Raw genomic sequence first — 27213 nt, 5'->3', positions numbered from 1 at the left:
AGGTGCCTCAATGAGCCTTGGCAGAGGTAGAGAGCAGCAGGGCACTGACCGAAGCCAGGAGGAGAAGTGGCCAAAGTCCTGCTGGGAGGGAGCTGTGACCTTAGGAGGAGCCTGCCCCATGCTGGGGGGAAGGGTGAGCAGAGCCTGGCTGGTTGCTGCTGAGATGCCCTTTGCTGAGAGATGTTTCACAGTATCATCAGGGTTGGAAGAGACCTCACAGATCATCAAGTCCAACCCTTTACCACAGAGCTCAAGGCCAGACCATGGCACCAAGTGCCACGTCCAGTCCTGCCTTGAACAGCTCCAGGGACGGCGACTCCACCACCTCCCAGGGCAGCCCATGTGTGGTGCCCCCCACTGCCAGGAGGATACTGAGGGTCTGGAGCAGGTCCAGAGGAGGGCACCAAAGCTGAGGCAGGGTCTGGAGAGCAGGGCTGGGAAGGAGCAGCTGAGGGAGCTGGTGGGGGGTTGGTAAGGAGAAGAGGAGGCTGATGGCAGACCTCATTGCTGTCTACAGCTCCCTGAGAGGAGGCTGCAATGAGCTGGGGTTGGGCTCCTCCTAAGTAGAAAGGGACAGGAAATGGCCTCAAGTTGTGCCAGGAAAGGGTCCAGACTGGTCATGAGGGACAGTTTCTTCCCCAAAAGGGTTGGCAAGGCCTGGCCCAGGGTGCCTAGGGAAATGGAGTGCCCATCTCTGGAGGGATTTGGAAGCCCTGCAGCTGTGGTGCCGAGGGACAGGGTTCAGTAGTGGACTTGGCAGAGTTGGGTGAGACCTTGGAGGTCTCTTCCAGCCAAGGCAATTCTGTGATGGCCTGGCCGGGGCAGGCTGCTCAGTGCCAGGGACTCCCATACCACCCCCTCACCCCCTACTGGGGAAAGCTCTGCTGGCGTGGGTGGGGGGCCCCTGCCCACTGAAACCCCTGCCACGACTGGGACACTGAGACCTCCACACTGAGACCTCCCTGTGCTGTTGCGGAACCCCAAGGGCCAAACTGATTCCCATTGCTCTGGCTGGAGCTGGTGCAAATGACCCTGTGGGGGCACTGCTAGGGTTGATGGGACCAGTAGGACACAGTCCATGGGGCTGTGCCTGGGCTCCAGTCTGTCTCCACCCCACCTTCATCAGCAGCACAGGGAACTGTGCTCCTGTTGAACCTATTTCCCCCTGGGCTGCTGGAGATACTCTGGTGCGAGGGACAAGGCCACCTGCAAGCCTGCAGGGGAGCCAGAGCTGAGTGCAGGAGCTATGGAGGAACCTGAGGTCAGTCAGCTTTATTGAAGCCTGGCACAGGCTATGCCGGGGCAGCCCAGTGCCGCAGCGTGAGGGCTCCCTGGCTGCAGCACGGTGGCACTGCCAGCAGCAGGCAAACAAGGCCTGGCGCCCACCGGGGGAGGCCCTGAGGGTGAGGCAGGAGAGGGATGGTGTGGAGCTCTCAGGCTCCCCACCCTACCTGCGTGCCTCCAGGCCTTGGGGCAAAGTGCTGTGCTGTCAGGTTGTGTGGGCACCAAGCTGTTCCCAAAAGCTTTCCAGAGGCACTCCCCAAGGCAGCTGGCAGAGCTCAAGCTCTGTCGGGCAGAGATGACAGAGTGGGTTGGGTTGGAAGAGGCTTCCAGAAGTCACCTGGTCCTGCACTACAGCAGGCTGCCCAGAGCCCTGCTGAGACTGACAGGAGCTGAACTCAAGCACTGGGTGGGCTGGAGTGGGACCCAGCATGAGGGAATGGGTGAGTGAGCACAGGGTGCCCTGGGCTGGAGGGGGTGCCCTGGGCTGGAGGGTTCACGCTAGGGATGCCAGCCGGTGCAGCCTGCGCCGCTCTCGGCTTCCAGCTGGGGCTGCTGCTGGATGGCAGCCCAGGACCACAGCCACCCAAAGCGTTGCCAGGAGGTGCTGGGGGTGAGGGCACAAGTGCCAGGCAGCCTGCAGGTGGGGGGAAGCAGCCTGGGAGTGGGTCAGAAGTTCTCGTAGTGATGTGCAAAGTAGGTCTGGTCCTTCTTGTTGAGCTGCCTGCAGGCCTGCTCCACGCTCTTCGTCATCCCGGGTGGGCCGCAGCTGAACACACCAACCTTCTGCACCTGGGCAAGGGCACCCCAATGGCTCACACCCAGCACCACCAAGCCAACCCAAACCCTCTTGGCCCCTTGCCCTCTGGCAGCTTTGGGCACGGATGCTGGCTGAAAAGTCTCTCCCAGCCTGAGGAAGCTTTTAGGGAGGTCATCACCTCCCCGCATAGCTGCTGGGGCCATGGAGGAAGGAGGGGGTCCCCCCAGAGCCTCTGCCAGCTCTGGGCCTTGCCAAAGCAGGAGGTGGTTGCTTGGATGATGGCAGGGCATTGCTGACTCTGGCAGCTCATCCTGGCTCTGGAGGGCTGTGAGGTTCATGCCCCCTCTGCCCTACCCTTGGTGTGGATACCGCCAAGGTCTCCAGAACCTCAGAGACAGCTTGGGACCAGTCCTCCACACTGGGTGCCTCATGTCCTGCCCCCAGCGAGACACTGACCTCAGGGTGTATATCCTGCAGGGAGCTGAAGAAGGGCACGAAGGGTGGGCGCCCGAAGTGGGTGATGGAATGCAGGCCTGTGAACAGGCTCCTGTTCAGCACCTTCTGGAAGTGCCTCTCGCAGATGTACTGCAAGAGAGACCAGGGCAGGTCAGAGAGCCTGGCACGGCCTGGCACAGCCCAGCAGGGCCGGGCCTGGGGCCAGCCTCACCAGCATGGTGGTGCGCAGGTCGAACTTCTCGGGCAGCTGCGTGATGTAGATGTGCACAGACACCAGCTCCTCCCGGTCTGTCTCCTCCACCTCGCGGATGATGTCTGCCAGCCACTCGAACTGCCGCTGGGTGCGCGTCACCCAGATGAAGTAGATCTGTTGCACGGGGGCAGCAGGCTCAGAGCCAGGCCAGTGCCCTTGTGCGTGCCTGGGGGGCTCTTTCCCAGGTGGGTCATGGAGGCTTTTAGCCCCGAAGGAGGGCAGCAGCAGCAGCAGCAGCAGGCCTCTCAGCAGGGCTCTTGGCTCTCCTGTGCTGCCTCTCACCTTCTTACACAGCAGCTTGCAGCCGATGGAGGACTTGAAGGCCAGGTCCTTGAGGATGGAGGCGAAGGGCGTCACCCCAATGCCTCCTCCCACCAGCACTGACACCTCGAACTTGTGCCACTCCTGGTGCCCTTCCCCAAACGGCCCATCCAGATAGAGCTGGAAGGGAGCCAACTGTCAGCAGGGTATGTCCTGCCTCTGATTGCCTTGGCCTTGGCCACCTCCACGACCAGAGAAGTGCCTTGGGCTGGGCATGAGTCCTGGCTGAGGCACCACGGAGCTCAGCCGCCCCTGGAGAAGCAGAGCAGGGCTCACCTTGGGCAGCATGCCCATGAGTGCCAGGCTCTCAGGGGCACAGAGCTCCCGCAGGCGGGTGGTCCAGGGCCCCACGGCGCGGATGTGCAGGCTCAGGGTGTCCTCATGCGGCGCGGAGGTGAGGGTGAAGGGGTGGTACTCGGTGGTGCCCAGCGCCGTGCAGGCCACACGCACCCACTGCCCCGACTTGTACTCGAAGTCCTGCGGGCGCTGGAACCGCAGGTGGGTGACACCTGGGGCGGGCACGGAGGGAGACCTCCTTACGTCGGAGCCCTGGAGCGCTGGAAGTGCCTCCCTGGGGAGGCTGCGCTCGGGCTGTGTGAGCAGCACTGTGGCGGTACCTGAGGGCAGGAGCTCGGCTTTCAGCACACTGATCTCCACCTTCTTCCTGCTGAGGCTGAGCAGCTTGTCTGCGCTGTAGATGAGGGCTGGGACGATGAAGTAGAGGTGGAAGCGAGGCTGCTGGATCAGAGCGTAGCTGCCGTGGATGATGACCTGGGCAGCAGGCACAGCCATCACCATGCTGCCCAGCACCGTGCCCTGCCTGCTGCTCTGGCACCTGCCCTGTCCTTGAGACCACTCAAATCCCCCGGGACCACTGCAGCTACTGGGTGGCATCAGCTGGGCTCCCGTGCGTGGGCAGTGCCACTGCCTCCCTCCCAGCCAGCCTGCAGGCCTCACCAGGACATAGAGCAGCACGTAGAGGTGGTGTGTGACCCAGAAGCCCTGGAAGCTGACGCGTCGGAAGTGGTGGGTGGCGAAGACGTACATCACCGCCAGCACCACCAGCAGCAGCACTCCTGTCATGCCTGTGACAGATGGGAGGGGTTGGGAGGTCCCAGAGCGGGTCAGGGCAGCCCCACAGGAGTGGGCAGAGGGCTGGGCATGCAGGTGTGTCCTGCTGGGTGGTCTCACCTGGAACAGTCTGGAAGAACCACCAGTAGTACTTCTGTGGGAGCTGTGACCTGGAGAAGGGCAAGGGATTGAGTGCACCATGGAGTGGCCAAGCTACTGGTGGTTCTTCCAGACTCTGCCCCAGCCCAGAGTTTTGAGTGCCACCTACCCATCGTTGGTGAAGATGCTGGAGAAGAGGCAGGAGAGCACACTGAGAGGCGTCACCGAGAAGATGTAGACATTCACTACGTGACCGGCAGTGTGCAGCACTGTGAGAGACAGAAAGCAGGAGATCAGTGGCATCCTTGCTGTGCACAGAGATGTGGCAGCTCCTGCCCATGTGCCCTGTGACCCAGCACTGCTTTCTCCTGTGGTCCCAGGTGTCTGGGCTCTGCAAGCTCCATATGGGCCTTGGAGCCTCTGCCTGGTCCTGCAGAGAGCTACAGAGAGCTGTAAGGATGATTGAGGGTCCTGAACATCTCTGCTGTGAGCAAAGGCTGAGAGCCCTGGGGCTGGGTAGTGTGGAGAGAAGGCTTAGAGGAACCTGAGCAGTGGCTGTAAATATCTGAGGGCTGGGGGTCAGGAGGAAGGTGCCAGGCTCTGTGTGGTGATGCCCAGTGACAGGACAAGGGACAGCAGGCACAAGCTGGAGCCCAGGAGGTTTCACCTCACTATAAGCAGAAACTTGCTTGGTGTGAGGGTGCTGGAGGCCTGGAACAGGCTGCCCAGAGGTTGTGGGCTCTCCTCTGGAGACTTTCAAGCCCCACCTGGACGCATTCCTGTGTGCCCTGCCCTGGGTGCCCTTGCCCTGGCAGGGGTGGGGGTTGGCCTGGATGATCTCTGGAAGTCCTTTCCAACCCCCTACCATTCCTCAACTCTCTGATCCCATCTTGCTGTGCCAGGAAGGGCTGCTCCTCCTGCTTCAGCTGCGCTCAGTGGGTGGCACACAGCGCCAGCTGCCCACCAGCCTACCTGAGAAGATGAGGGCTGCCATGGCCACCCAGCGGTGGAAGTCGACGGCAGCATCGAAGGGGATGTAGCGGTTGAGGAAGGTCTCACGCAGCACCGTGAGCAGGTTGCGGCACATGGTCAGCAAGATGTAGGAGTAGAGGAAGGAGATGCAGGCTGCTGAGCCCCGCGACAGGATGATGCCCACCAAGGTGGTCTGGGAGATGCCAGTGCTGGGGGACATGAAGGCATAGTCTGGGGAACAGAGGGAAGGGGGCATCAAGCTGCCTGCTGCTGGAGAGCCGCCAGCTGCCTGTGACCACCCAGCCTGTCCCTCGTGGTTTCCACCAGGGACGGAGGCTGGGGGGCACAGAGGCACCATTCTCAGAGCTGCTGGGTGACAAAATCTCTCTGGAGGTCGAGGGAGGAGGTTGACCCTGCCAGGCACCTCAGCTGAGCACCTCGGGAGGTGCAATGAGGATGGCTGGGAGCTAGAGGACAGTACTTAGGGGAAAGGCTGAGGGAAGTGGGCTGGAGGAGGAGGGTGAGGGAAGAGCCTGTGGCAGTCTGCAAGCACTTCAAGGAGGGGGAAAGACTCTTTCCCAGGGCTGCAGGGAGGAAAGGCAGCAGCAGGAGCTTCACTGAAGGGAGCTCAGGGCTGGTGTGAAGTTAGATCTCTTCACAGGGAGGATGGGCAAAAGCCAGAGCAGGCATTTCCAGCCTCAGCGCCCTTCCAGCTTCCTCCAGACAAGGCCTTCAGCAGCCCAGATCAGCTTTGCAATCAGCCTTGTTCTGAGCAAGGCCTTGGACCAGACCTCTTCAGGGGTCCCTTCCAACCTCAGCATTCCTTTGGTTATTCCAGAGGAGGACCAAGGCTGTTGCCTAAAGCTGTGCTGGGACCTTTGCCAGCCCAGCATGCCCCATGCAAAGCAGCAGCTGTGAGGAGTTAAGCCGAGGCACCCCTCTATGGGGCTGTGAGGATGATGAAGGGACGGGAAGATCTGCCTGATGTCCTGAGAGCCCTGGGGCTGGGTAGTTAGAGAGGAGAAGGCTGAGAGGGGACCTGATCAGTGCCTGTAACTATCTGAGGGGTGGGTGCCGGGAGGGTGGCGCCAGGCTCTGCTCGGTGGTATCCTGTGGTAGGACAAAGGGCAATGGACACAATCTGCAACCCAGGAGCTGCCACCTCAGCATGAGGAGAGACTTGTCTGGCGTGAGGCTGCTGGAGGCCTGGAGCAGGCTGCCCGGAGAGGTTCTGGAGTCTCCTTTGGAGGCTTTCAAAGCCACCCTGGAGGTGATGCTGTGTGACCTGCCCTGTCAGGGACTGGACAAGCTGTGGAGGTCTCTTCCGAGGCCAGGCACGGCGCGGGTGCCCGGGCAGCAGGGCAGCAGGGCAGCAGGGCTGGCACTCACAGTAGGCTCTCTCCAGGAAGACGCCAGCGGTGACGGCGCAGAAGAGGCCGGCGCAGACGATGTGGCGCCGGTAGTTCTCCACGAAGCGCTTCAGCTCCTGCAGCTTCTGCTGGGCTCTGCTCCTCTCCAGCTTCCTGCGCCGAGCCTCAGTGTACAGATGCAGCTGGTGCTGATTCAGCCTGGTGAGCACAGCAGGGCTGGGGTCACTCGGAGCAGTGCCAACGAGGCATGGCCCTGCTGCCCGGCTGCGGGTCCTGCTCCCTGCGCGGCACTGCCGCACGGCGCCGGTGGCAGTGCCCTGCAGAGCTGACCTCAGGCCGTGCTGCAGGACACAGGCTGGCAGCAAACGCACAGAGAATCACACACTCACAGAATGCCAGGGGCTGGAGGGACCTCCAGAGCTCATCCAGTCCAACCCCCTGCAGAGCAGCAGCACCCAGAGCAGATCACACAGAACACATCCAGGTGGGTTTGGAATATCTCCAGAGAGGGAGACTCCACAGCCCCCCTGGGCAGCCTGTGCCAGGGCTCTGGCACCCTCACAGGGAAAAAAACTCCTCTTGATGTTTAAATGAAGCTTCCTGTGCCTCAGCTTCCACCCATTGGCCCTTGTGCTGTCACTGAGCACCACCCAGCTGAGCCTGGCTCCAGCCTCCTGGCACTCACCTTTGCATATCGATAACCAGTGATGAGGTCACCTCTCAGGCTCCTCCAAGTCAAAAAGCCTCAGCTCCTCAGGCTCTTCTCCTAACAGAGCTATTCCACTCCCTTCAGCATCTTTGTGGCTCTGTGCTGGACTCTCTCAAGCAGTTCTATGTCCCTCTTGAACTGGGGGGCCCAGAACTGGACAGAGGACTCCAGATGTGGCCTCAGCAGAGCAGAGTGGAGGGGCAGGAGAACCTCTCTCCACCTGCTAGCCAGAGCCATGGCTAAGGGCTTCAGCAGATCATCTGCACAGCAATACTCAACCCTCCAAACAGACCCCGGGGCAGGGAACGGTCCCTGGAGCTATTAAGTCAGATGAGGACTTTCTGGCCATGGAACTGCTGTGGGCACCGCAGCCTCTCCTGCAGCTTCTGCAAGCAGCCCACAGGTCAACAGCAGTGTCCCAAAGGGCAGAGAAGTTCAGGGAGGACCTGCCAGGCAAAGTTTCTCTGAGGCCAAGGTGTGAACTCTGGGACCTGTTACCCAGGGCTCTGGAGTGGGCCCACTTTGTGGGTTTCTGCACAGAGAGGTTGCCCAGACCCAGCTGCGGTACCAAGACTGAGCTGTGCCCATAGGTGCTTGGCCAGCAAGAGGCCATGATGTGTCCCATGGCGGGCAGGGCCAGGACAAGGAAAGAGCACCAGGCAGGAAGGCTTTGTGGGGACAGGGGCACAGCTCTCCAGAGACAGAGCCTCCAGAGCTGCTGGGTGGCAGAATCTCCTTGAAGGTCAAGGGAGGGGACTGACCTCCCTTGCCAGGCACTGAAGGCCTGGGCATCTCCTACAGGATGGTCTCACATACCCTCCCTACATTGCACCACCATCACAGGCATGCTGACTCCTTTCAGCTGTGCCAGCTGGCTAGAGAGGTTCCCAGTCTGACAGAGACTTGAGAAACAGCAACAGCCTGAACCTGGTCCTGAGCAGCAGCCCCAGCCAGGACACAGCTCACCTTCTGCCTGCTCTCTTCCTCAGCTCTTGCCCTTCTCGCTCCACGCAGTTGCCCATGGTGCCCAGGCCTGGATTTTGTTCCTCCTCTGAGATGGTTCTGTTGAAAGCAGAGCCACATCCAGCCCCAGGCTGCCCTTGCAGAAGGGCTTGGCAACATTCCACCCATTTCTCCACTTTCCAGCCCAGGCTCAGCTGTGAAAGTGCCCAACTCTCTCCTGCAAACCTGCTTGTGTGATACGTGGACAGGACTCTCCCCAAGGTAACCCAACCCTCTGAGAGCCAAGGGGCAACTCCCATCCCCAGGCAGTGGATGCCAGGGGGCTCTGCAGGAGGCAGGGCCTCCCCTCTGCCTTGCCTGGCTGCAGAAGGGCAGCAGTGCCCAGCTTGCTCGCGGGCACATCCCAGCACAGTGCCTCGTTGTGCCCAGTGCTGGTTGTCCGAAGGCCCAGCTGGAGGGGCAAGGTGAAGGCTGGAGAAGCGGTGGAGCAGGAAGGGCAGCAGTGGGGCTGAGCAGCAGAGCTTACCCCCTGGGCTCTTTCCTGGCTATGAAGGAGACACGGCTGCATAAGTTCTGCTTGAACACTTCGGGGACACCTTTGGGAGCCAGAAGGACAAACAGCCCTTCAGAGCCTGCTCAGACACCTGTCCTGCGCAGGGCTGCAGTGGGGGCAGCCCTGAGCCCCACCAGCTCTGTCACACGCCGGGGTGCTGCAGCCCTCGCTGGCCCAGGCCTGGGAGCTGCCCAGCAGCTGCAGCGCCCCCGGGCACTGACCCCTGACGCAGAGCTGGGTGAGCCGCAGCTCGCTGTCATGGTCCCTCAGCATGTAGTGGAAGTCCTCCCAGGTCAGCTCATCCCTGTCCTGGAAGCCCGAGGCCTGGAACATGCAGTCGGTCACCTGCTCAGCCTGGTCTCTCGACAGGCAGTTGTTGGAGATCTCGATGAAGGACCTGGAGCAGGGAGGGGAGGAGCAGAGGAGCACAGCTTCAGCTCCTCAGCTAACACAGGGCAGAGCACTGCCCTGGGTGGGTTGGGCTCTTGGCTGCGAGTGCTGAGCCCTGGGCTCTCGGCAGCACCCTCAAGGAGCGAAGGGGAGAAGCTTGGGGCTGCTCTGGCAGATGTCTGTGCGTAAACTCACGCAGGCAGGACAAGTACCTGAGCATCCTCAGGAACTCCTCCTTGGAGAGGAAGCCATTCCCATCGATGTCATACATCCTGAACATCACCTTGGACTTCTCCTCTGGGGACCCTGGTGGGGTGGGAGAGAGCTGAAGCAAGAACCAGACCCTGTTTGGACCAGCGAAGATGCTTTCAGGCATTGTCTTTGCGAGTCTGGACCTGCAGCACTGAAGCCTCACCCAGTGCTACAAAGCCTCCCAAGGGCTGCTTGAGTGGCAGCTGACCATGCCCAGCAAGCCACCCTGCCACCTGGCTGTCTCACACTGAGAGTGGGAATCAGGTGGCAAACATCCTGCCTTGGGTGTGGTTTTGAAACTCAAGATGTGCACCACAATGGTTTGGCTGAATCTGACCTTCACCTCCATCTGTGAATCCACCTTCCCAGGGGTTATCTAGGGAGGATCAGACCTGGCATCTGTGTCCAGAGAGGGCAGCAAAGCTGGAGCAGGGTCTGGAGAGCAGGGCTGGGGAGAAGCAGCTGAGGGGGCTGGGGGGGTTGGTGTGGAGAAGAGGAGGCTGAGGGCAGAGCTCATTGCTCTCTACAGCTCCCTGAGAGGAGGCTGCAATGAGCTGGGGTTGGGCTCTGCTGCCCAGTCTCAGGTGCGAGGAGGACAGGAACTGGCTTGGAGTTGTGGCAGGGGAGGGTTAGCTTGGAGAGGAGGAAAAATGGTTTTGGTACCAGAGTGGTTGGGGCCTGGCAGAGGCTGCCCTGGGAAGTGATGGAGTGCCCATGCCTGGAAGTGGCCATGGTTTGGTGCCCATGGTGGTGCTGGGCTGCTGCTGGACTGGGTGTGCTGGGAGGGCTCTTCCAGCCCAAACAGTTCTGATTCTCTGCTCATCTCCCAGGGTCACAAAGCAAGGTGTGCTCAGGAGCCAGAGCAGACCTGTCTGTGGTTGCAGGAGGCAGCTCCCCTCACGATCTTTCAGAGGACCTCATTAAATTGTCCTGCCCCACAGCCCAAGCTGGAGTGGTCCTAGCGGAAGGGAATTGCCACCTAGAGGGAGGTCTGCTGCCTGCACCTCGTCCTTCACCCTGCTGGTGCTGTTGCCAGAGCCTAGAGACACGGCTGAGGAGAGCCACCGCAGGCACTGCTAGCTCCAGCTCCCACCTTTCATGAAGATCACCAAGATGTCCAGGAATTCCCGGAAGGAGATGTAGCCATTGCCGTCTTTGTCAGCCAGGGAGAACATGGAGTCCACAAACGTGGAGTGGGCTTTCAGGCCCAGGGCCTCAGCGAACTCAGCCCTGCTCAGCTCACACATCAGAGAGCCCTTGGCCGCCTGGGAGGACTCCAAGTTGAGCTCCCCAGCGTCGGACCTGTTGATTTCCAGTACCTGCAGGTTGTACCCACAGGATAGGTGTCATGAGTGCTGGCACAGCAGCTGGCACTTGCCCGACTGGCAGCACAAAGCCTGGTGCTCTCCTGGCACAGACCCATGGCAGACACCACGGGGCAGTCCCTTGTCTGTCCTGCAGTCTGACTTCCCCGCTAACCCCTGCGGAGCCTTGTGGGGAGCTCAGTGACATCACCCAAGAGCCTCTTTGCAATCTTGGGCACTTAGATCATCATCAGAGCACATCTCCCTTTGTCTTCTCAAGGGCAAACGTCCCCTGGCCCTCAAAGTACGGGCAGCTTCCTTGTGGGTGGCTAACCAGCTGCTGGGGGCAGCTTAATCACCACAGAGACACCTTCCTCTGTGCCCCAGCTCCTGCCACACCTCCACATACCTGAGCAAACAGGTGCCTGAAGAAGGTCTCAAGAATCTGTTTCCTCTGCTCCCGGGTGACTGCCTGCCTCAGCAGGCTCTGCTCCTTCATCTCAGACAGCTGCAGCTCCAAGCTGCTCTCCTTCAAGAAGCCCTGCAGCTTCCCGAGGAAGATGCTCCTCTCTGCCTCCTCACTGAAGAGTAGCACCTGCGGAAGGCCCCACCAGAAGGCTCAGCTGGGGTGGGAGTGCTGCTGGGCTTCCCCACCAGCTCCAGGAGGTGAGCTGCACAGGCCACAACCACTGCCCTTCAGGGACCTACACTGCTCCCCGTGCCCAGGAATCATAGATTCATAGAATCAGTCAGGGTTGGAAGGGACCACAAGGACCATCCAGTTCCAACTCCCCTGCCATGGGCAGGGACACTACCCTAGAGCAGGCTGCCCACAGCCTCATCCAGCCTGGCCTGAAACACCTCCAGCCATGGGGCATCAGCCACCTCCCTGGACAACCCATTCCAGCCTCTCACCACCCTCATGGTAAAGAACTTCCCCCTACACCTACACCATCCTCTGCCAACCTGCACTCCTCCCCGTGCCCAGGGCTGAGTGGTGCAGAGGAGCTTTGGGAGCACTGAGGAGGAGCTGCGTGAGCACAGAGGAGGAGCTGCGTGAGCACTGAGGAGGAGCTGCGTGAGCACTGAGGAGGAGCTGCGTGAGCGCTGAGGAGGGGCTGCGTGAGCGCTGAGGAGGAGCCGCGTGAGCGCTGAGGAGGAGCCGCGTGAGCGCTGAGGAGGAGCCGCGTGAGCGCAAAGGAGGAGCCGTGTGAGCACTGAGGAGTTGAGTAAGTGCTGAGGAGGAGCTGTGTGAGCGCTGAGGAGGAGCTGCGTGAGCACTGAGGAGGAGCTGTGTGAGCGCTGAGGAGGAGCTATGTGAGCACGGAGGAGGAGCTGTGTGAGCGCTGAGGAGGAGCCGCGTGAGCGCTGAGGAGGAGCTGCATGAGCACTGAGGAGGAGCTGTGTGAGCGCTGAGGAGGAGCTGCGTGAGCACTGAGGAGGAGGAGCTGTGTGAGCGCTGAGGAGGAGGAGCTGCGTGAGCACTGAGAAGGAGGAGCTGCGTGAGCACTGAGGAGGAGGAGCTGCGTGAGCACTGAGGAGGAGGAGCTGCGTGAGCACTGAGGAGGAGGAGCTGTGTGAGCACAGAGGAGGAGCTGTGTGAGCACTGAGGAGGAGGAGCTGTGTGAGCACAGAGGAGGAGCTGCGTGAGCGCTGAGGAGGAGCCGCGTGAGCGCTGAGGAGGAGCCGCGTGAGCGCTGAGGAGGAGCCCCATGAGCGCTGAGGAGGAGCCGCGTGAGCGCTGAGAAGGAGCCGCGTGAGCGCTGAGGAGGAGCCGCGTGAGCGCTGAGGAGGAGCCGCGTGAGCACTGAGGAGGAGCCGCGTGAGCACTGAGGAGGAGCCGCGTGAGCACTGAGGAGGAGGAGCTGCGTGAGCACTGAGGAGGAGGAGCTGTGTGACCACAGAGGAGGAGCTATGTGAGCACTGAGGAGGAGCCGCGTGAGCACTGAGGAGGAGCTGCGTGAGTGCTGAGGAGGAGCTGCGTGAGCACTGAGGAGGAGGAGCTGTGTGACCACAGAGGAGGAGCTATGTGAGCACTGAGGAGGAGCCGTGTGAGCACTGAGGAGGAGCCGTGTGAGCACTGAGGAGGAGGAGCCGCGTGAGCACTGAGGAGGAGGAACTGCGTGAGCGCTGAGGAGGAGGAACTGCGTGAGCGCTGAGGAGGAGCTGCGTGAGCGCTGAGGAGGAGCTGCGTGAGCGCTGAGGAGGAGCTGCGTGAGCACTGAGGAGTAGCTGCGTGAGCACAGAGGAGGAGCCGCGTGAGCGCTGAGGAGGAGCCGCGTGAGCGCAAAGGAGGAGCCGTGTGAGCACTGAGGAGTTGAGTAAGTGCTGAGGAGGAGCTGTGTGAGCGCTGAGGAGGAGCTGCGTGAGCACTGAGGAGGAGCTATGTGAGCACGGAGGAGGAGCTGTGTGAGCGCTGAGGAGGAGCCGCGTGAGCGCTGAGGAGGAGCTGTGTGAGCGCTGAGGAGGAGCTGCGTGAGCACTGAGGAGGAGGAGCTGCGTGAGCACTGAGGAGGAGGAGCTGTGTGAGCACTGAGGAGGAGCTGTGTGAGCACAGAGGAGGAGCTGCGTGAGCGCTGAGGAGGAGCCGCGTGAGCACTGAGGAGGAGCTGCGTGAGTGCTGAGGAGGAGCTGCGTGAGCACTGAGGAGGAGGAGCTGTGTGACCACAGAGGAGGAGCTGTGTGACCACAGAGGAGGAGCTATGTGAGCACTGAGGAGGAGCCGTGTGAGCACTGAGGAGGAGCCGTGTGAGCACTGAGGAGGAGGAGCCGCGTGAGCGCTGAGGAGGAGGAACTGCGTGAGCGCTGAGGAGGAGCTGCGTGAGCGCTGAGGAGGAGCTGCGTGAGCGCTGAGGAGGAGCTGCGTGAGCGCTGAGGAGGAGCTGCGTGAGCGCTGAGGAGGAGCTGCGTGAGCACAGAGGAGGAGCTGCGTGAGCGCTGAGGAGGAGCTGCGTGAGCACTGAGGAGGAGCTGCGTGAGCACAGAGGAGGAGCTGCGTGAGCGCTGAGGAGGAGCTGCGTGAGCGCTGAGGAGGAGCTGCGTGAGCACTGAGGAGGAGGAGCTGCGTGAGCGCTGAGGAGGAGCTGCGTGAGCACTGAGGAGTAGCTGCGTGAGCACAGAGGAGGAGCTGCGTGAGCGCTGAGGAGGAGCTGCGTGAGCACTGAGGAGGAGGAGCTGCGTGAGCGCTGAGGAGGAGCTGCGTGAGCGCTGAGGAGGAGCTGCGTGAGCGCTGAGGAGGAGGAGCTGCGTGAGCGCTGAGGAGGAGGAGCTGTGTGAGCAGCAGCATGGAAGGTCCAGGTGAAGGCATCACTACACTCACCAGGTCAAACTCTTTGGGGCTCTTCAGGAGCAGAGCTTTGTTGCCTTTGTTGCTGGAGAGGATCACCTCCACCCTTGGCTGGGCTCTCAGGCTGATGCTGCGCAGCACAGACCCTCTCCCATCCAGCACCCTGAGCACTTTGTCAGCGTGGAGCTGGATGTAGACGAGAGCTCTGTCTGCCTTGTGGCCATGCCACTCCATGGCTGAAGGAGAGAGCAGAGCACTCAGCTGGGAAGGGGCACCTGGGCTCAAGCGTCCCAGCACCTCCTTCGCTGAACTTTGGGAGTGATTTCGCGGCTGGAAATGATCTGCCATGAGCAGAGATCAAGGCCACAGGCACAGGAGAGCAAGGAGCAGGGAGGGAGGATTTTCCCAGTGTCCAGAGCAAGGAGCTGCAGTCCCTGTTCTGGAGCTGCCACTGCAACTGCTCTGTGAAGGTTTCCTCCAGGGAAGGTGGGATGTGGGCAGGGCTGGCGTTAGAGGGCATAGGGTGGCTCAGGTTGAAAAGAACGGAAGCAGGAAGGTTCTCTCATCCAACCTCCTGCCTGAAGCAGAGCTGGCAGGTCAAGCCAATCTGCTCAAGGCTATCTGACCAGGTCTTGGCTAGGCTGGAGGCTGCACAAGGTCCCTGGGCTCCCTGCCCCACGGCCCCACCCTGCCTCAGCATGCAGCACCAGACACCTCCAGAGGAGGGGCAGTGCCCCCTCACCGGGCATGGCCTCGCTGGTCACCTCCCCATGCACGCTGGAGCTCCGTGGCTTCTGCAGCCTCTTGAAGTCCCTCCTGCGGAGAGCAGCAACGACCCAGGCCACCAGGAGGGTCACTGGGGACACAGGGCAGAAGAAAGCATGAGGCAGCCCAAAGCTCCTTCCCACCCTGGCAGCTGTCACCTACACGCCCAGAGCAGGCAGAGCTTTGCTTCCTCCTCACCCCCCTCCGCCCCCCCCGCATTCATTTACTGCAGAGCTGCTCCACCAAAGGTCCCTCCTGGTGCCCAAGGAGCTCAGGAGTGACCGAGGCTCATCGGCTCCGTCTGGGGGTGCTTAGCCCGTGGGCACTCAGTCCCTTTCCCAGCACAAGAGGTGAAGAAACAGAGGCAAACCTAGAGGCAGGCAGCAGAGGAGGACGATGATGAGTCCGAAGCCTGCGCCGCTGCCAGCGAAGTAGTCCAGCACCGTCAGGGGGGTGCAGCTGGCCAGGTGCTGAGCTGTCAGCTGCTGGGGCTGGGGACACGGGTCCCCTGCGTGGGAGGAGACAGGCAGTGAGTGTCAGGGACCTTCTACCCACCTCACTGCCATCACCCCCAGGAGCCTCTCTGCTGCCAGGTGACCCAGGGAGAGCTGGGGTGCTACATCTCACAGTGGGCAGTGCTGGTGCCTAGGGGAACCTTGGCCTGCCACAGCAAGCCAAGAGCTTGGCTGGGCTCTGGGAGCTCAGCACCATCACCTGTCCTGGTGGGATGAATTGAGCAAGAGGCATCCTGGGGCACAGTAGGTTGGTACTCGGAGCCTCTGCCCACCCAGATGCTGCAGATGCAGTGACTCGTCCTGGTGCAACTGCATGGGGCACAGGCCAAGGGGGGCAAAGTGCCCTGCAAGGGCTGAGTCTGTGCCAAGGAATGCACTTGCAGTAAGTGGCATGACAGGGACCCAAGAGGAAAAGGTTGTGCCTGGGCACAGCTCACCTTGAGCATGGCAGCAGGACGCCAATTGGGTCTTGGCAGAGAGAGGAAGGCTCATTGCAAGTTGGGGCTGTTCAGCCTGGAGAAGGGAAGGCTCCAGGGAGAGCTCAGAGCAGCCTCGCAGTAGCTGAAAGGGCTGCAGGAGAGCTGGGGAGGGACTTATGGCAAGGACTGGCAGTGCCAGGCTGAGGGCCAATGGCTTTGAGCTGGGAGAGGGGAGACTGAGAGTGGAGAGGAGGAAGAAACTGTTGAGAGTGAGGGTGAGGGAGAGACTGGCAGAGGCTGCCCAGGGAGGCTGTGGAGGTGTTGCAGGCCAGGTGGGATGAGGCTTTGAGGACCCTGGGCTGGTGGAAGATTGAAGATCATCTGGTTCCAAGCCCTCTGCCATGGTCTATGACTGTGGCAGGGGTCTTGGAACTGGATGATCTTCAAGGTCCCTTCCAAACCAACTCATTCTAGGAGAGCCTTGAGCAACCTGGGCTGGTAGGAGGTGTCCCTGCACCCTGCCATGGCATGGAGCACTCACCCTGGCTCCAGGAGAACACATGGGCCTGGAGGTCAGTGTCCTCTGCGTGGGTGACAGCCACCAGGACATCATGGAAGGTGGTGTTCCGGATCTGCCTGGCTTCCTGCTCCGTGAACAACCTGGCACAGATGTGGGGCCAAGCAGTGGCCCCAGATGTCACTGCCTGGCAGCAGGAGGGATTCACTCCCTGCAGCCCTCTAGGAGCCAAGGGAGCTAGAAGAGAGGAGAAGGCTTCCAGGAGAGCTTATTGTGGCCTTCCAGTATCCAAAGTGGGCTACAGGAAATCTGGGGAGGGACTTTTTATGGTGTCAGGACTGGGGGGAGTGGAGCAAAACTAGAAATGGGGAGATTCAGACAGGAAGAAGTTCTTCACCTTCAGGGTAATGAGAGCCTGGCACAGGTTGCCCAGGGAGGTGGTGTAAGCCTCATCCCTGGAGGTGTTTAAGGCCAGGCTGGATGTGGCTCTGAGCAGCCTGCCCTAGTGTGAGGTGTCCCTGCCCATGGCAGGGGGTTGGAGCTGAATGATGCTTGAGGCCCCTCCCAGCCTTGACAGTTCTGTGATTCTGTGGTTCTATGTTTTTGCCTCCAGCCTCAGCTCTGGTCTGCTCCTGGGGCCTGCAGAGCAGCAGCAGAGCTGCTTGGCAGGAGAGGCCCTTACCCATTGTTGGTGTTTTCGAACCAGAACCTGTCGCCATCCCGCAGCCGCACAAACTGGTCCAAGATGATGGCACTGAAGAGGGAGCTGTCAGCCTCCAGCATGCCCCCAGGTAGCAGCTCCAGCCCAGCTGTATTGTTGGCATACAGGGCAGCCACCTCCTCCAGGACCTGGCCAGGAGCACCCAGCACACACGTGTGAGCAGAGGCAGCTCTGACAGGGCAGCAGGAGGTCTTGGTGACCCCCATCAGGACCTGCATTTTCCTGGCATCACATCGTGAGCAGGGAGGATGCTCAGCCTCACGCAGCCTGGGGCTTGTGGCTTGCACTGGAGCAGCTGAGCACCAGCCCCAGGTGGAGCTCAGGGGCTTGAGACCTTTACCCATGAGCAGGGCAGCAGCCCTGCAGGCACAGGATGCACCCTGGTGTTCCTCTGTCCATACTGCTGGAGAAGCCAGCTGCTGCCTGGCAGCCCCAGTGCCCACTGAGCCAGCGGTTTGCTGTGCCCAGACCAGTGCCTGTTACCTGCTGCTCCAGGTGGGGGCCGAGGTCCTGCCAGCTGTGGAGGGGGCGGAGGCCGAAGTGCTGCCGGGCACGGTTGTAGGTGGGCAGCCCCATGTCGCGGGCGCGCTGCAGCCGGCTGGCCACCAGGTCGGTGCGGGAGTACTTCAGGGGCCCATACCAGTAATCTGGGGGGGCGTTGGAAGCTGTGCTGATGCCAGGGCAGAGCTGGAGGAGCTGAGCCAGCTGCACAGCTGCTGGGCTGGCCTCACTCCTCTGCTGTGGGCCATGCTGAGGGCAGAGGCCACCACCGTGCCCTTGCCAGAGCAGCCCCATGGGCACCCTCAGCTTCCCTGCACCTCCGTGAGCAAGACTGAGGCTGGCCTGAGCAGTTGGTTGGGTGCTACTGCCAGTGGTGATGGCACCTGTCTGCCCACTGTGGCCCCAACCCTAACAGAGAGGGTCCCCCCAGTGTCCCAGTGCAAGGCAAGGGAGTGCAGACCTTGGAGATCCTCCACCACGACGTTGTCCTCCCGCTCGGCGATCTGTGAGCTCATGCCCAGCAGCAGGTTGTCCACCACCGTCTCGTCTGCCTGATGCAGCTGAGGGCAGAGGGGCACAGCAGGTGACCTCCTGCCGAGCTGAGGACAGGGGGTAGCCTCACATCGCTCAACTGGCACCCCCAGGGGTGCAGGGCTTAGGCACAGGAGGACTGGGGACTTCTTCCAGGCTCATCTTCTCCAAGCCAGCTCAACCTTGAGGTCTGAGCCTGCCACAGCTGGAAGTGGCACCTGGGGATGTCTGGATGGGGAGGGTCTCGCACCCCTTGGTGGGCTGCCATTTCCTTTTCAGCCCCCCTACAGGACACAGGGCAAGGAATGAAAGCCCCCAGCCAGCATGCCCCATCCTCATGACCCCAGGACCCTTGCCCCCTACCTTTCTGCTCCAGTAGCTGTTGCAGAGCCGCATGGCTGGGAAGGAGCCACTGGGACCAGGAACCCTCTGGAATTGGCACTCTGGGGTTCTGCAAGAGCAGGGAAGAGCTGGACCCACAGCCTCTGGCCAGGGCTGCCCCAGGCTGGCAGGGGTTGGCCTGGGGAAAGCATAGGGACCATCCCCAGCCACCAACCTACCTTGGACATCCCCCTTCCCTGGCACAGGGCCCTACCTCTTGTAAACACCTGGTGGCATCATGGTGGCCAGGAACTGCCCCGCAGCCACCACAAACTCCGGTGAGAGGCTGGGGTCCAGGTGCTGCTGGTAACCTGTGGGGCAACAGCAGACAGGCTGGAGGGAAAGGGAGTCGAGGTCTCTCTCCCATCCCATCTTCTGCCCCCAGCCCTGCTCCCCTCACCCTGTTCCCACTGTGCCACTCACCTCGGTAGTCCGGGACGTGTGTCCCCAGCAGGGTAGGCAGCCACTCGTACAGCACAATGTTCTAGAGCAGAGGGCACCTGGGTCAGGGGCAGCAGGGGGACAGGGGGCTCCCGGCAGGGCCAGGCACGTCTCAGCCCTCACCTGGAAGGTGGCAATGACCTGCTTGCGAGCGTGCTGGAAGAGGTCCTCGTCGCTCCAGGAGGGATGTGCCTGCGCCAGCGCCTGGGCCAGGTGGTTGTGGTAGCGAAACCAGGCGATGCTCTGCGCCTGCAGGAAGGGGCTCTCGTTCCCCCAGGCGCTGCCCAGGTCTGCAAGGCCACCAGGACCATCAGCGGGGGATGCCACCACTGACTTGCCCGCACCAACCGCAGCCCTGCCGCGCCTGCGGGAGCCCTGCCGAGCCTGCCGCTCCTGCGGGAGCCCTGCCGAGCCTGCTAGGAGCCCTGCCAAGCCTGCCGCAGCCCTGCCGCGCCTGCGGGAGCCCTGCCGCGCCTGCGGGAGCCCTGCCGAGCCTGCCGCAGCCCTGCCGCGCCTGCGGGAGCCCTGCCGAGCCTGCCGCAGCCCTGCCGCGCCTGCGGGAGCCCTGCCGAGCCTGCTGGGAGCCCTGCCGAGCCTGCCGCAGCCCTGCCGCGCCTGCGGGAGCCCTGCCGCTCCTGCGGGAGCCCTGCCGAGCCTGCGGGAGCCCTGCCGCGCCTGCGGGAGCCCTGCCGCGCCTGCGGGAGCCCTGCCGCGCCTGCGGGAGCCCTGCCGAGCCTGCGGGAGCCCTGCCGCGCCCGCGGGAGCCCTGCCGAGCCCGCGGGAGCCCTGCCGCGCCCGCGGGAGCCCTGCCGCGCCCGCGGGAGCCCTGCCGCGCCTGCCGCAGCCCTGCCGAGCCTGCCGCAGCCCTGCCGCTCCTGCGGGAGCCCTGCCGAGCCTGCCGCAGCCCTGCCGAGCCTGCCGCAGCCCTGCCGCGCCTGGATCCCAGCACTGTCTCAGCCCCTCAGCCTTCCTTCTCGCTCGGGAGACAAACAGCCTGAGTGAGAGGCACCACCAGGCCCCTGGCATGGACCAAGGGTCGGGCAGGTGAAGAGGTCCAAGCAAGCTGAGCAGGTTTCTATCTGCGGCAGCCACTTTGCCCAAGGAGATGGCCTTGGGCACTAGCTGGGCTCTGTGTGGCAGCTGGGAGGTGACCTGCTGCAGCCCAGGGATGCAGTTCCTCAGGGTCACAGCGTGTCCTTGCTGGGAAGCCTTCCCCAGGACACTCCTCCTCCTCCTTCCTGGGCTGGGGATCAGCCTGCTCGCCCATGGGACTCCTGACCCACGTGCCCCAGATCCCTGCAGCCTCCTTTCCTAGGGCACCCTCTGGGGACCTCCTGCTCCCCCTGCTCACATTCAGGAGTGGAGCCAAGCAGGGCAATACGCACTGAGGATGCCACCATTACCGTAGATGCCCTGAGGACCACCCTGTCCTGTGGAGGGATCCAGTGCCTTCCACATAGGGATCTTCCCGTCTGTCTCCCTCGGGAGGCGCCCACCAGGCCCTGATGCCAGCTGTCCCCCGGAGAAGCTCCTCAGGGCATCACTCCAGGAGTGTGAGGGGCCATAGATGGAGCTGCCATCCAGCCAGCCTGTCACCTCGTTGGTCTAGGGCAGACAGAAGGGGCAAGGCAGGGGCATTAACAGGCAGGGAGGGCTCAGTGGGGAGGTGTAAGAAATGCTCTGGAAGGCATCAGCCTGACCCTCCAGGTCTTGCAAAGCAGACACCCCCACACCTCCACACCCCCACACCTCCCCCCCGTTATAAGGAGAGCTCTCAGGGTGCAGATCTGCACCCTACAGGGATAAAGTGGCAGGGATGGCAAAGGGTCTACAAAAGGACAGCTTGGGCTGGGTTCTTAGAAACTGCTTTTGGAAGCAGCTCTCTGAGAATCCCTGCAGAGGGAAGAGCAAGTTGGAAGGGGCCTGGAGCCACCCCTGGGAGCAGCACCCGAGCAGCAGGAAGCAGCACGGCCCTGGCAGCCTGCTGGAGAACTGCTCCTGCCAAACACTCTCAGCAAAACAGCCTTTGGAGCATTTTTACTGCAGCTTGGGGCAATCCCCAGCACAAATCCAGGCTGGGTGAGGAGTGGCTGAGAGTAACCTGGAGGGGAAGGTCTTGGGGGTGCCAGGTGATGCCAGGTGGTGCCAAAGTGGCCAGCAGCCAGCATTGCTTACAGCCCAGAGCCAGCTGTGTGCTGGCTGCAGCCAGAGCAGGGAGAGCAGCAGCACAGGGAGGGGATTCTGCCCCTCTGCTCTGCTCTGCTCTGACCTCACCTGAGCACCGCCTGCGGCTCTGGGGCCCCAGCACAAGAGGGACCTGGAGCTGCTGGAGAGGGTCCAGAGGAGGCCATGGAGGTGATCAGAGGCTGGAGAAGCTCTGCTGTGGGGACAGTTGGGGATGTTCAGCCTGGAGAGGAGAAGGCTCTAGGGCACCTCAGAGCTGCCTGCCAGTGCCTGCAGGGGCTCCAAGCAGGCTGCAGAGGGACTGTGCCCAAAGGCCTGCAGGGGCAGCAGCAGGGGCAGTGGTTTGAAATGAGAGCAGAGCAGACTGAGAGTGGATGTGAGGAACAAGTTCTGCAGCAGGAGGCTGCTGCAACACTGCAGCAGGCTGCCCAGGGCGGTGGCTGAGGCCCCATGCCTGGAGACGTTCAAGGTGAGGCTGGACAGGGCTGTGAGTAGCCTGCTCTGGTGGAGGATGTCCCTGCTGGGTGCAGGGCTTGGACTGGATGAGTTTTGGAGGTCCCTTCCACCCCAGCCCATTCCATGGTTCTTTAACTGGGAAGCTTTCCAGCAGGAGGAAGACATCCTGTGGGCTTGGGCTGTCTGCCTGGGAAGCTGTGCAGCGTGGAGCAGGGTAGCCTGTGCAGGTATCCACCCCCAGCATAGCAAACTGGGACCACACTGGGGGAAACTCTGGATTGTTTTTTGTCCAGAATGCCTGAAATGCAGAGCAGCTTTGTACAGCTTTCCAGCAGCAGCAGCTTGGCCATGCAGAGACTGTCAGAGTGGAGTCTGTGGTAACTGGAGAGCCACCCAAGTGCCCCAGCTGGCCAGGGCACTTCACCACCACTTGCCCTGAAACGGATCCACCTATCACTGGGTTTCTCTCCAGGCATTGTTGCCTTTGTTCCTTTTGACTGAAGTGATAAAAACTTCTGGCAGGCAAAGAGGGCAAACTGCTCCTCTATGCCCCTGTGCCCTCTGTAAACCACGGCAGCTGCTCACATTTGCATTCGAAGAGAAGACACAGGCAGCTCTGGAGCTATCAGGTTTTCCTTGGCCAAGAAAAGCTCTGACCTTGAGTAACTAGGAAGGTTGTTTGCTGTGAACCAACACCTTGGAGCTGTGTATTGGATGGCCCAGGCTGGGAGGGCCCTCGAAGATCATCAGCTCCAACCCTCCTGACTTCACTTAACTGCTGAAGTTTTCTCTGTTCCCTCTGCATCCCAGCATCAAGCCCCTGTGAGATCCCAGAATGGCTCAGGTTGGGAGGGAGTGACCTCAGAGCTCATCCACTCCAAGTCCCTGCCATGCCCAGGGACATTTCTCACTCAGATTCAGCTGCTCAAGGCCTGGCCTTGAACACCCCCAGGCAGGAGGCAGCTGCAACCTCTGCCAGGCTCTCATCACCCTCACACTGCAGAACTTCTTCCTCAGCTCCAGTCCAACCCTGCTCTGCCTCAGCTCCAAACCATTCCCCTTGGCCTGGCTCAGACCCTCTCAGCACAAGTCTCTCTGCAGCCTTCCTGCAGGATCCCTTCAGGCACTGGCAGCAGCTCTGAGGTGCCCCTGGAGCCTTCTCCTCTGCAGGCTGCAACCCCCAGCTCCCTCAGCCTGTGCTCACAGCAGAGCTGCTCCTGCCCTTGGAGCATCTCTGTGCACTCCTCTGGCCTCACCCCAGCAGCTCTGTGTCCTTCCTGTGCTGAGGACAGCAGCACTGGAGGCAGGACTGGAGGTGAGGTCTGAGCAGAGCAGAGGCAAGGGGCACAATCCCCTCTGCTGCCCTGCTGCCCACACTGCTCTGGCTGCAGCCCAGCAGATGGTCCATGTGCCCCTGGCTCCCACACCTGGCATGTTGGGGTTGCAGGAACCAGCCCTGCTCGACTAATTTGTGGCAAAAGCTCTGTTGGCAGCTTCAGACTCCAGTGCTGGGTGAGGAAAACTTCAGGTGAAAGGCAAAGAGCAAAGGGAAGGTGTCCTACCTGCTGCCGCGGGCTGTTGGGGCTCTGCCCCGTCTCTGGTGCCCAGCTGACACGCTGGAAGGGCAGGACTACATCTCCAGTGCCTGCAGGGTCAAACACTGGGTCTCCAGCTGGGATGTGGATGTTCAGGAACTCAGCAGGGCAGCCAGCATTCTCTGTCCCCAGGATGTCCAGCATCACGTGGAAACCTGCCAGAGACCCACGACCAGCAGCTGTGAGGGCTGCAGTGACCAGGGAGGACCTGGAGCTGCTGGAAAGGGCCCAGAGGAGGCCATGGAGATGATCAGAGGGCTGGAGAACCTCCCCTGGTCACTGGCAGCCCAGAGGCAGCTGTGTGCTGGCTGCAGCCAGAGCAGGGAGAGCAGCAGCACAGGGAGGGGATTCTGCCCCTCTGCTCTGCTCTGCTCTGCTGTGCCCTCACCTGAAGCACTGCCTCCAGCTCTGTGGCCCCCAGCACAAGAGGGAGCAGAGGAGGCCATGGAGATGCTCAGAGGCTGAAAAAGGTCTGATGTGGGGCCAGGCTGGGAGAGTTGGGGCTGTTCAGCCTGGAGAGGAAAAGGCTCCAGAGAGACCTTCAGGAGAGCTGGGGAGGGACTTTTGGCAAGGGCTGGCAGTGCCAGGCCAAGGGCCAATGGCTTTGAGCTGGGAGAGAGAAGACTGAGAGTGGAGAGGAGCAAGAAATTATTGAGAGGAAGGGTGGGGAGAGACTGGCAGAGGCTGCCCAGGGAGGCTGTGGAGGTGTTGCAGGCCAGATCAGATGAGGCTTTTTGCAACCTGGGCTGGTGGAAGATTGAAGATCATCTGGTTCCAAGCCCCCTGACATGGGCTATGACTGTGGCAGGGGTCTTGGAACTGGATGATCTTTAAGGTCTATTTGAAGCCAACTCATCCTAGGAGTGCCTTGAGTGGCCTGGGCTGGTGGGAGGTGTCCCTGCCCATGGCAGGAGGTTGGAGCTGGCTGATCTTTGAGGTCACTTCCAAACCAACACATTCCAGGATTCTGTGATTCCATGACCAAAGATCCTTGGAGTCCCTCCCACTCTGGCATTCTGTGATGCCCACAGACAGACATCTCTGGCTTTGGAGACCAAAGTCCCCACTGTGTCCCTGGGTGCTCCAGCTGCTCTGTAGCAGTGACTCTGACCATGCCCTGTGGGTACCTCTGCTGCCAGGCAAATGAGGAAGCTCACAATAGACAAACAGCAGCATCTGAGGCACCTGGCAAAGGCCACTGAAGCTCTTGGCTGGACAGTACTTTGGTATGGAGATACCCAGGGCCTTATCTGCTGGGTGTGAGGCTGCCAGGAAGAGGTGGCTGAGGATTGCTCTTAGCTGTGGCCTTGGCATACCAGAAATCAACTTTCTTTCTACCCAGACCAAGAAGAACTGGCCTGGAGTTGTGCCAGGGGAGGGAGAGGCTGGCAATTAGGAGAAATGCTTTTGGTGCCAGAGTGGTCAGGGGTTGGCAGAGGCTGCCCAGGGAGATGGTGAAGTCTCCATGCCTGGAGATGTTCCACAACCGTGTGGCCATGGCACTTGTGGCCATGGTTTGTTGGCCACAGCAGAACCACAGAATGTTAGAGGCCAGAAGGGACCTCCAGACGTCATCCAGTCCAGCCCCCTGCCAGAGCAGGGGCACCCAGGTCAGGGCACACAGCAGCGCATCCAGGTGGCCTTGGAAGTCTTCAGAGGAGACTCCACAGCCTCTCTGGGCAGCCTGCTCTAGGGCTCTGCCACCCTGGCACCAAACAAGTGTCTCCTCATGCTGAGGTGGAACTTCCTACAGCCAAGTCTATGCCCATTGCCTCTTGTCCTGTCCCTGGAGACACTGAGCAGAGTCTGGCCCCATCTGCCTGGCACCCACCCCCTAGGTATGTGTAAGTGTTGATGGGATTCCCCCCTCAGCCTCTTCTCCAAGCGGACCAGCCCCAGCTGTCCCCTCCTCTGCTCACCCCAGAGCTGCCCCAGTGCCTTCTGCACCTCGGTGGCCCTCCGCTGGCCACGGTGGCACTGGGTTGCCAATTGAGCTGGCTGATCCCTGAGGGCTTTGCCACCCCAAGCAGTGCCATGGCTGTATGACCCCTCTGCCCCGTGGCAGGCCCCAGCTCTTACCAAAGAAGACAGCCAGCACCGTGGTGTTCCTGCGGGAGGGCAGCCCCGAGGGGCCCTGTGCCACCGCCTGGCTCAGCTGGCGTGCGTTGGGCACCCACGGCTCTTGCAGCGCCTGGTACACCCCATCCGCGTAGTTGGCTGGCAGCAGCCGCAGCAGCCTGGCACCTGTGGCACCAAAGCAACATGGCATGGGGCTAGCGGCACCCGACAAGCAGGGCTGCAGCAGTAGCTGGGGACACCAACACGCCCCAGAGGACAGGCACCCCTCAGACAGGAGGGACAGCAGGAGCAGGGCACACCAACATGCCCCAGAGGATGGCACAGACACTTGGCACAGACCAAGAAGGTGCACATTTTCGTACCTGAACCCCAAACTTATTGCAACCCTGGGGCCAGGCCTCTTCAAACTCATAGGGATTCCTCCTGGGCATCAATCCACTGAGGCAATGAACACCCCCAGTGTCTGCTGAGGTCTGGGCTGCTGTGCTCCAGGAGGCAACGGGAGCGATGCTAAGCTGCCCTGGTGACCAGGGGCAGTGCAGCAGGTGCCAGGTGACTGCCAGCACCATAAGGAGTAAGAGAGGGACGAGCCAGTGATACAGAGGGACGAGGAGAAGAGATAGACCCAGTCTGGCTTCAGTCCTGCTGCTGCAAGCTTGCAGGCAGGAGGTAATTTCTCACTCCTGAGTTAGCTTCAGCACTGTGATGAGCTTTGCTTGCTGGAGCTGCCCAGGGTGGGGGTGGGGGGACTGAATTCCTTCCTTCTGGGCCTAATGTCCATAGGTTCCTTTACAAAAGTTAAGGCCTGACCTGCCTGCTCTGGAAAAGGGAGATCTTGGCTGGAGCTCCCTCCAGGCTTGAGCGGATGGCACAGGCTGGGGCTCTGTCTGCACTCGGAGCTGTGCGATTGCCACCATGTAGGTCACCAATCCAGGCACAGAGAGCATTCCAGATAAGGTCCTGTCTGATCCACCCTGCCCCAGGGCTATCTGGAGGAGGACTTGTGGGCTGGTTGTAGGCATGAGAAAGCAGCTCAGCTCTGGCACGGGGAAATCCTGCATGCCTGCCCCAGTGCAGACCTGTATGTGCTGGGCAGCATCCCAGCATCCCGGCAGCTGCCCTGCGAGGAGCAGAGGAGTAGGTCCAGCGTGCCTGGGCCATGAAGCCCTCTGTCTCTGAATGCTGCTGGATCTGCCTGCTGAGCTTTCCTGAAGATGCTTTGTTCCAGCCCCGTGATCCCTGGCCGCCGCTGGCAGCCCTTCTAGGCAGAGCTGGGTCCTCCCTGCACCGGCTCTGGCCCGCTGAAGGGCCCTCGGTTCTGCGCCTGACCCTCTGGGCTGCAGGAGGTGCCCGGGCAGAGGCAGAGGTGGCAAGGCCAGGACATGGGAGACAAAGCTGAGCTGCGTGCCCCCGCCCCGGGCTGCTCTTGGGGGCGTCTAGGGACTCGCCTTGGCTCTCGGGGCCAGGGGAAGGGGCACTGCCTGGTAGGTGACCAGGCTTAGGTCAGGAAGGGCTCCTTCCTTCAGCCGCGAAGGGAGGCCGGCGGCGAGGCGGCGGCGGGGCTGGCACTCACCGGCGGCGGCGCGGCCGTGGTGCAGCAGGTTGTTGTACCAGCCGTCGTAGCGCTGCACCTCCCACCCGCGGCTCTGCTGCGCTCCTGCGGGCGGCCAGAACGACAGCGGCACTAAGACACCGGCCCGGAGCCCTGCTGCACAGACAGCTCCCCGGGCAAGGGCTGCTCTCCTGTGGAGCAGCACCTGCAAGGAAGGACTCAGCCTTCTGATCCTGACCCCTCCCCACGTCCATTTCTTTCACCCTTCTCCCCTCGCAGTCTGCCCCCGGAGGATCTTCACTTTTCTCCTTCCCTCGTGGCACCAGAAGCAGCCTCCCCTTGCTCCTGACCCCCACGGTGCCCGAAGGTCCTGGCACCGGGGGGCGACCGCCTCCGTGCCTGCTGTATCTCGAGATCAGCCTCCCCCGGGTTGATGTCTATGGCGTTGGTGATAACAGCAGCAGGAAGCTGCAGTTCCCGGTGACAGCAGCACTGGGTGGGACTCCTAAGTCGCAT

At 61.6% G+C, this 27213-nt stretch overlaps 1 protein-coding gene across 1 annotated transcript; it reads right to left on the bottom strand.

Moving 5' to 3' along the window:
* Nucleotides 1-1245: 1245 nt before the first annotated feature.
* On the bottom strand, nt 1246-27213 carry LOC135183230 (dual oxidase 2-like). The gene is made up of 33 exons (XM_064158171.1): nt 27048-27213; nt 26719-26802; nt 25146-25310; nt 23034-23221; nt 20235-20436; nt 18955-19121; nt 18814-18874; nt 18605-18701; nt 18373-18460; nt 17939-18038; nt 17461-17624; nt 16939-17105; nt 16281-16399; nt 15176-15313; nt 14783-14896; nt 14074-14276; nt 11164-11349; nt 10544-10769; nt 9411-9504; nt 9030-9205; nt 8782-8851; nt 8259-8354; nt 6603-6781; nt 5214-5444; nt 4411-4510; nt 4263-4312; nt 4029-4156; nt 3689-3842; nt 3348-3580; nt 3033-3191; nt 2709-2864; nt 2498-2626; nt 1246-2073 (listed from the first exon to the last, which is right to left on the bottom strand). The coding sequence occupies exons 1-33, from the start codon at nt 27211-27213 to the stop codon at nt 1951-1953; spliced, it is 4713 nt and encodes a 1570-aa protein (XP_064014241.1). The 3' UTR covers nt 1246-1950.

This window comes from Pogoniulus pusillus, chromosome 17 (assembly GCF_015220805.1).
Source record: "Pogoniulus pusillus isolate bPogPus1 chromosome 17, bPogPus1.pri, whole genome shotgun sequence".
Lineage (NCBI taxonomy): Eukaryota > Metazoa > Chordata > Aves > Piciformes > Lybiidae > Pogoniulus > Pogoniulus pusillus.
This window is presented reverse-complemented; position numbering and strand designations above follow the sequence as displayed.

What these genes read in the sequence shown, in the direction of transcription:
- LOC135183230 (XM_064158171.1), bottom strand. Translation starts at nt 27,213, where the DNA reads ATGCGACTTAGGAGTCCCACCCAGTGCTGCTGTCACCGGGAACTGCAG. An exon ending in CACCCAGCTCTGCGTCAGGG is followed by an intron (nt 8,852 to 9,029) that starts GTCAGTGCCCGG and finishes TGGCTCCCAAAG; the next exon opens with GTGTCCCCGAAGTGTTCAAG. An exon ending in AGCATCTTCACCAACGATGG is followed by an intron (nt 4,313 to 4,410) that starts GTAGGTGGCACT and finishes GCCCTTCTCCAG; the next exon opens with GTCACAGCTCCCACAGAAGT.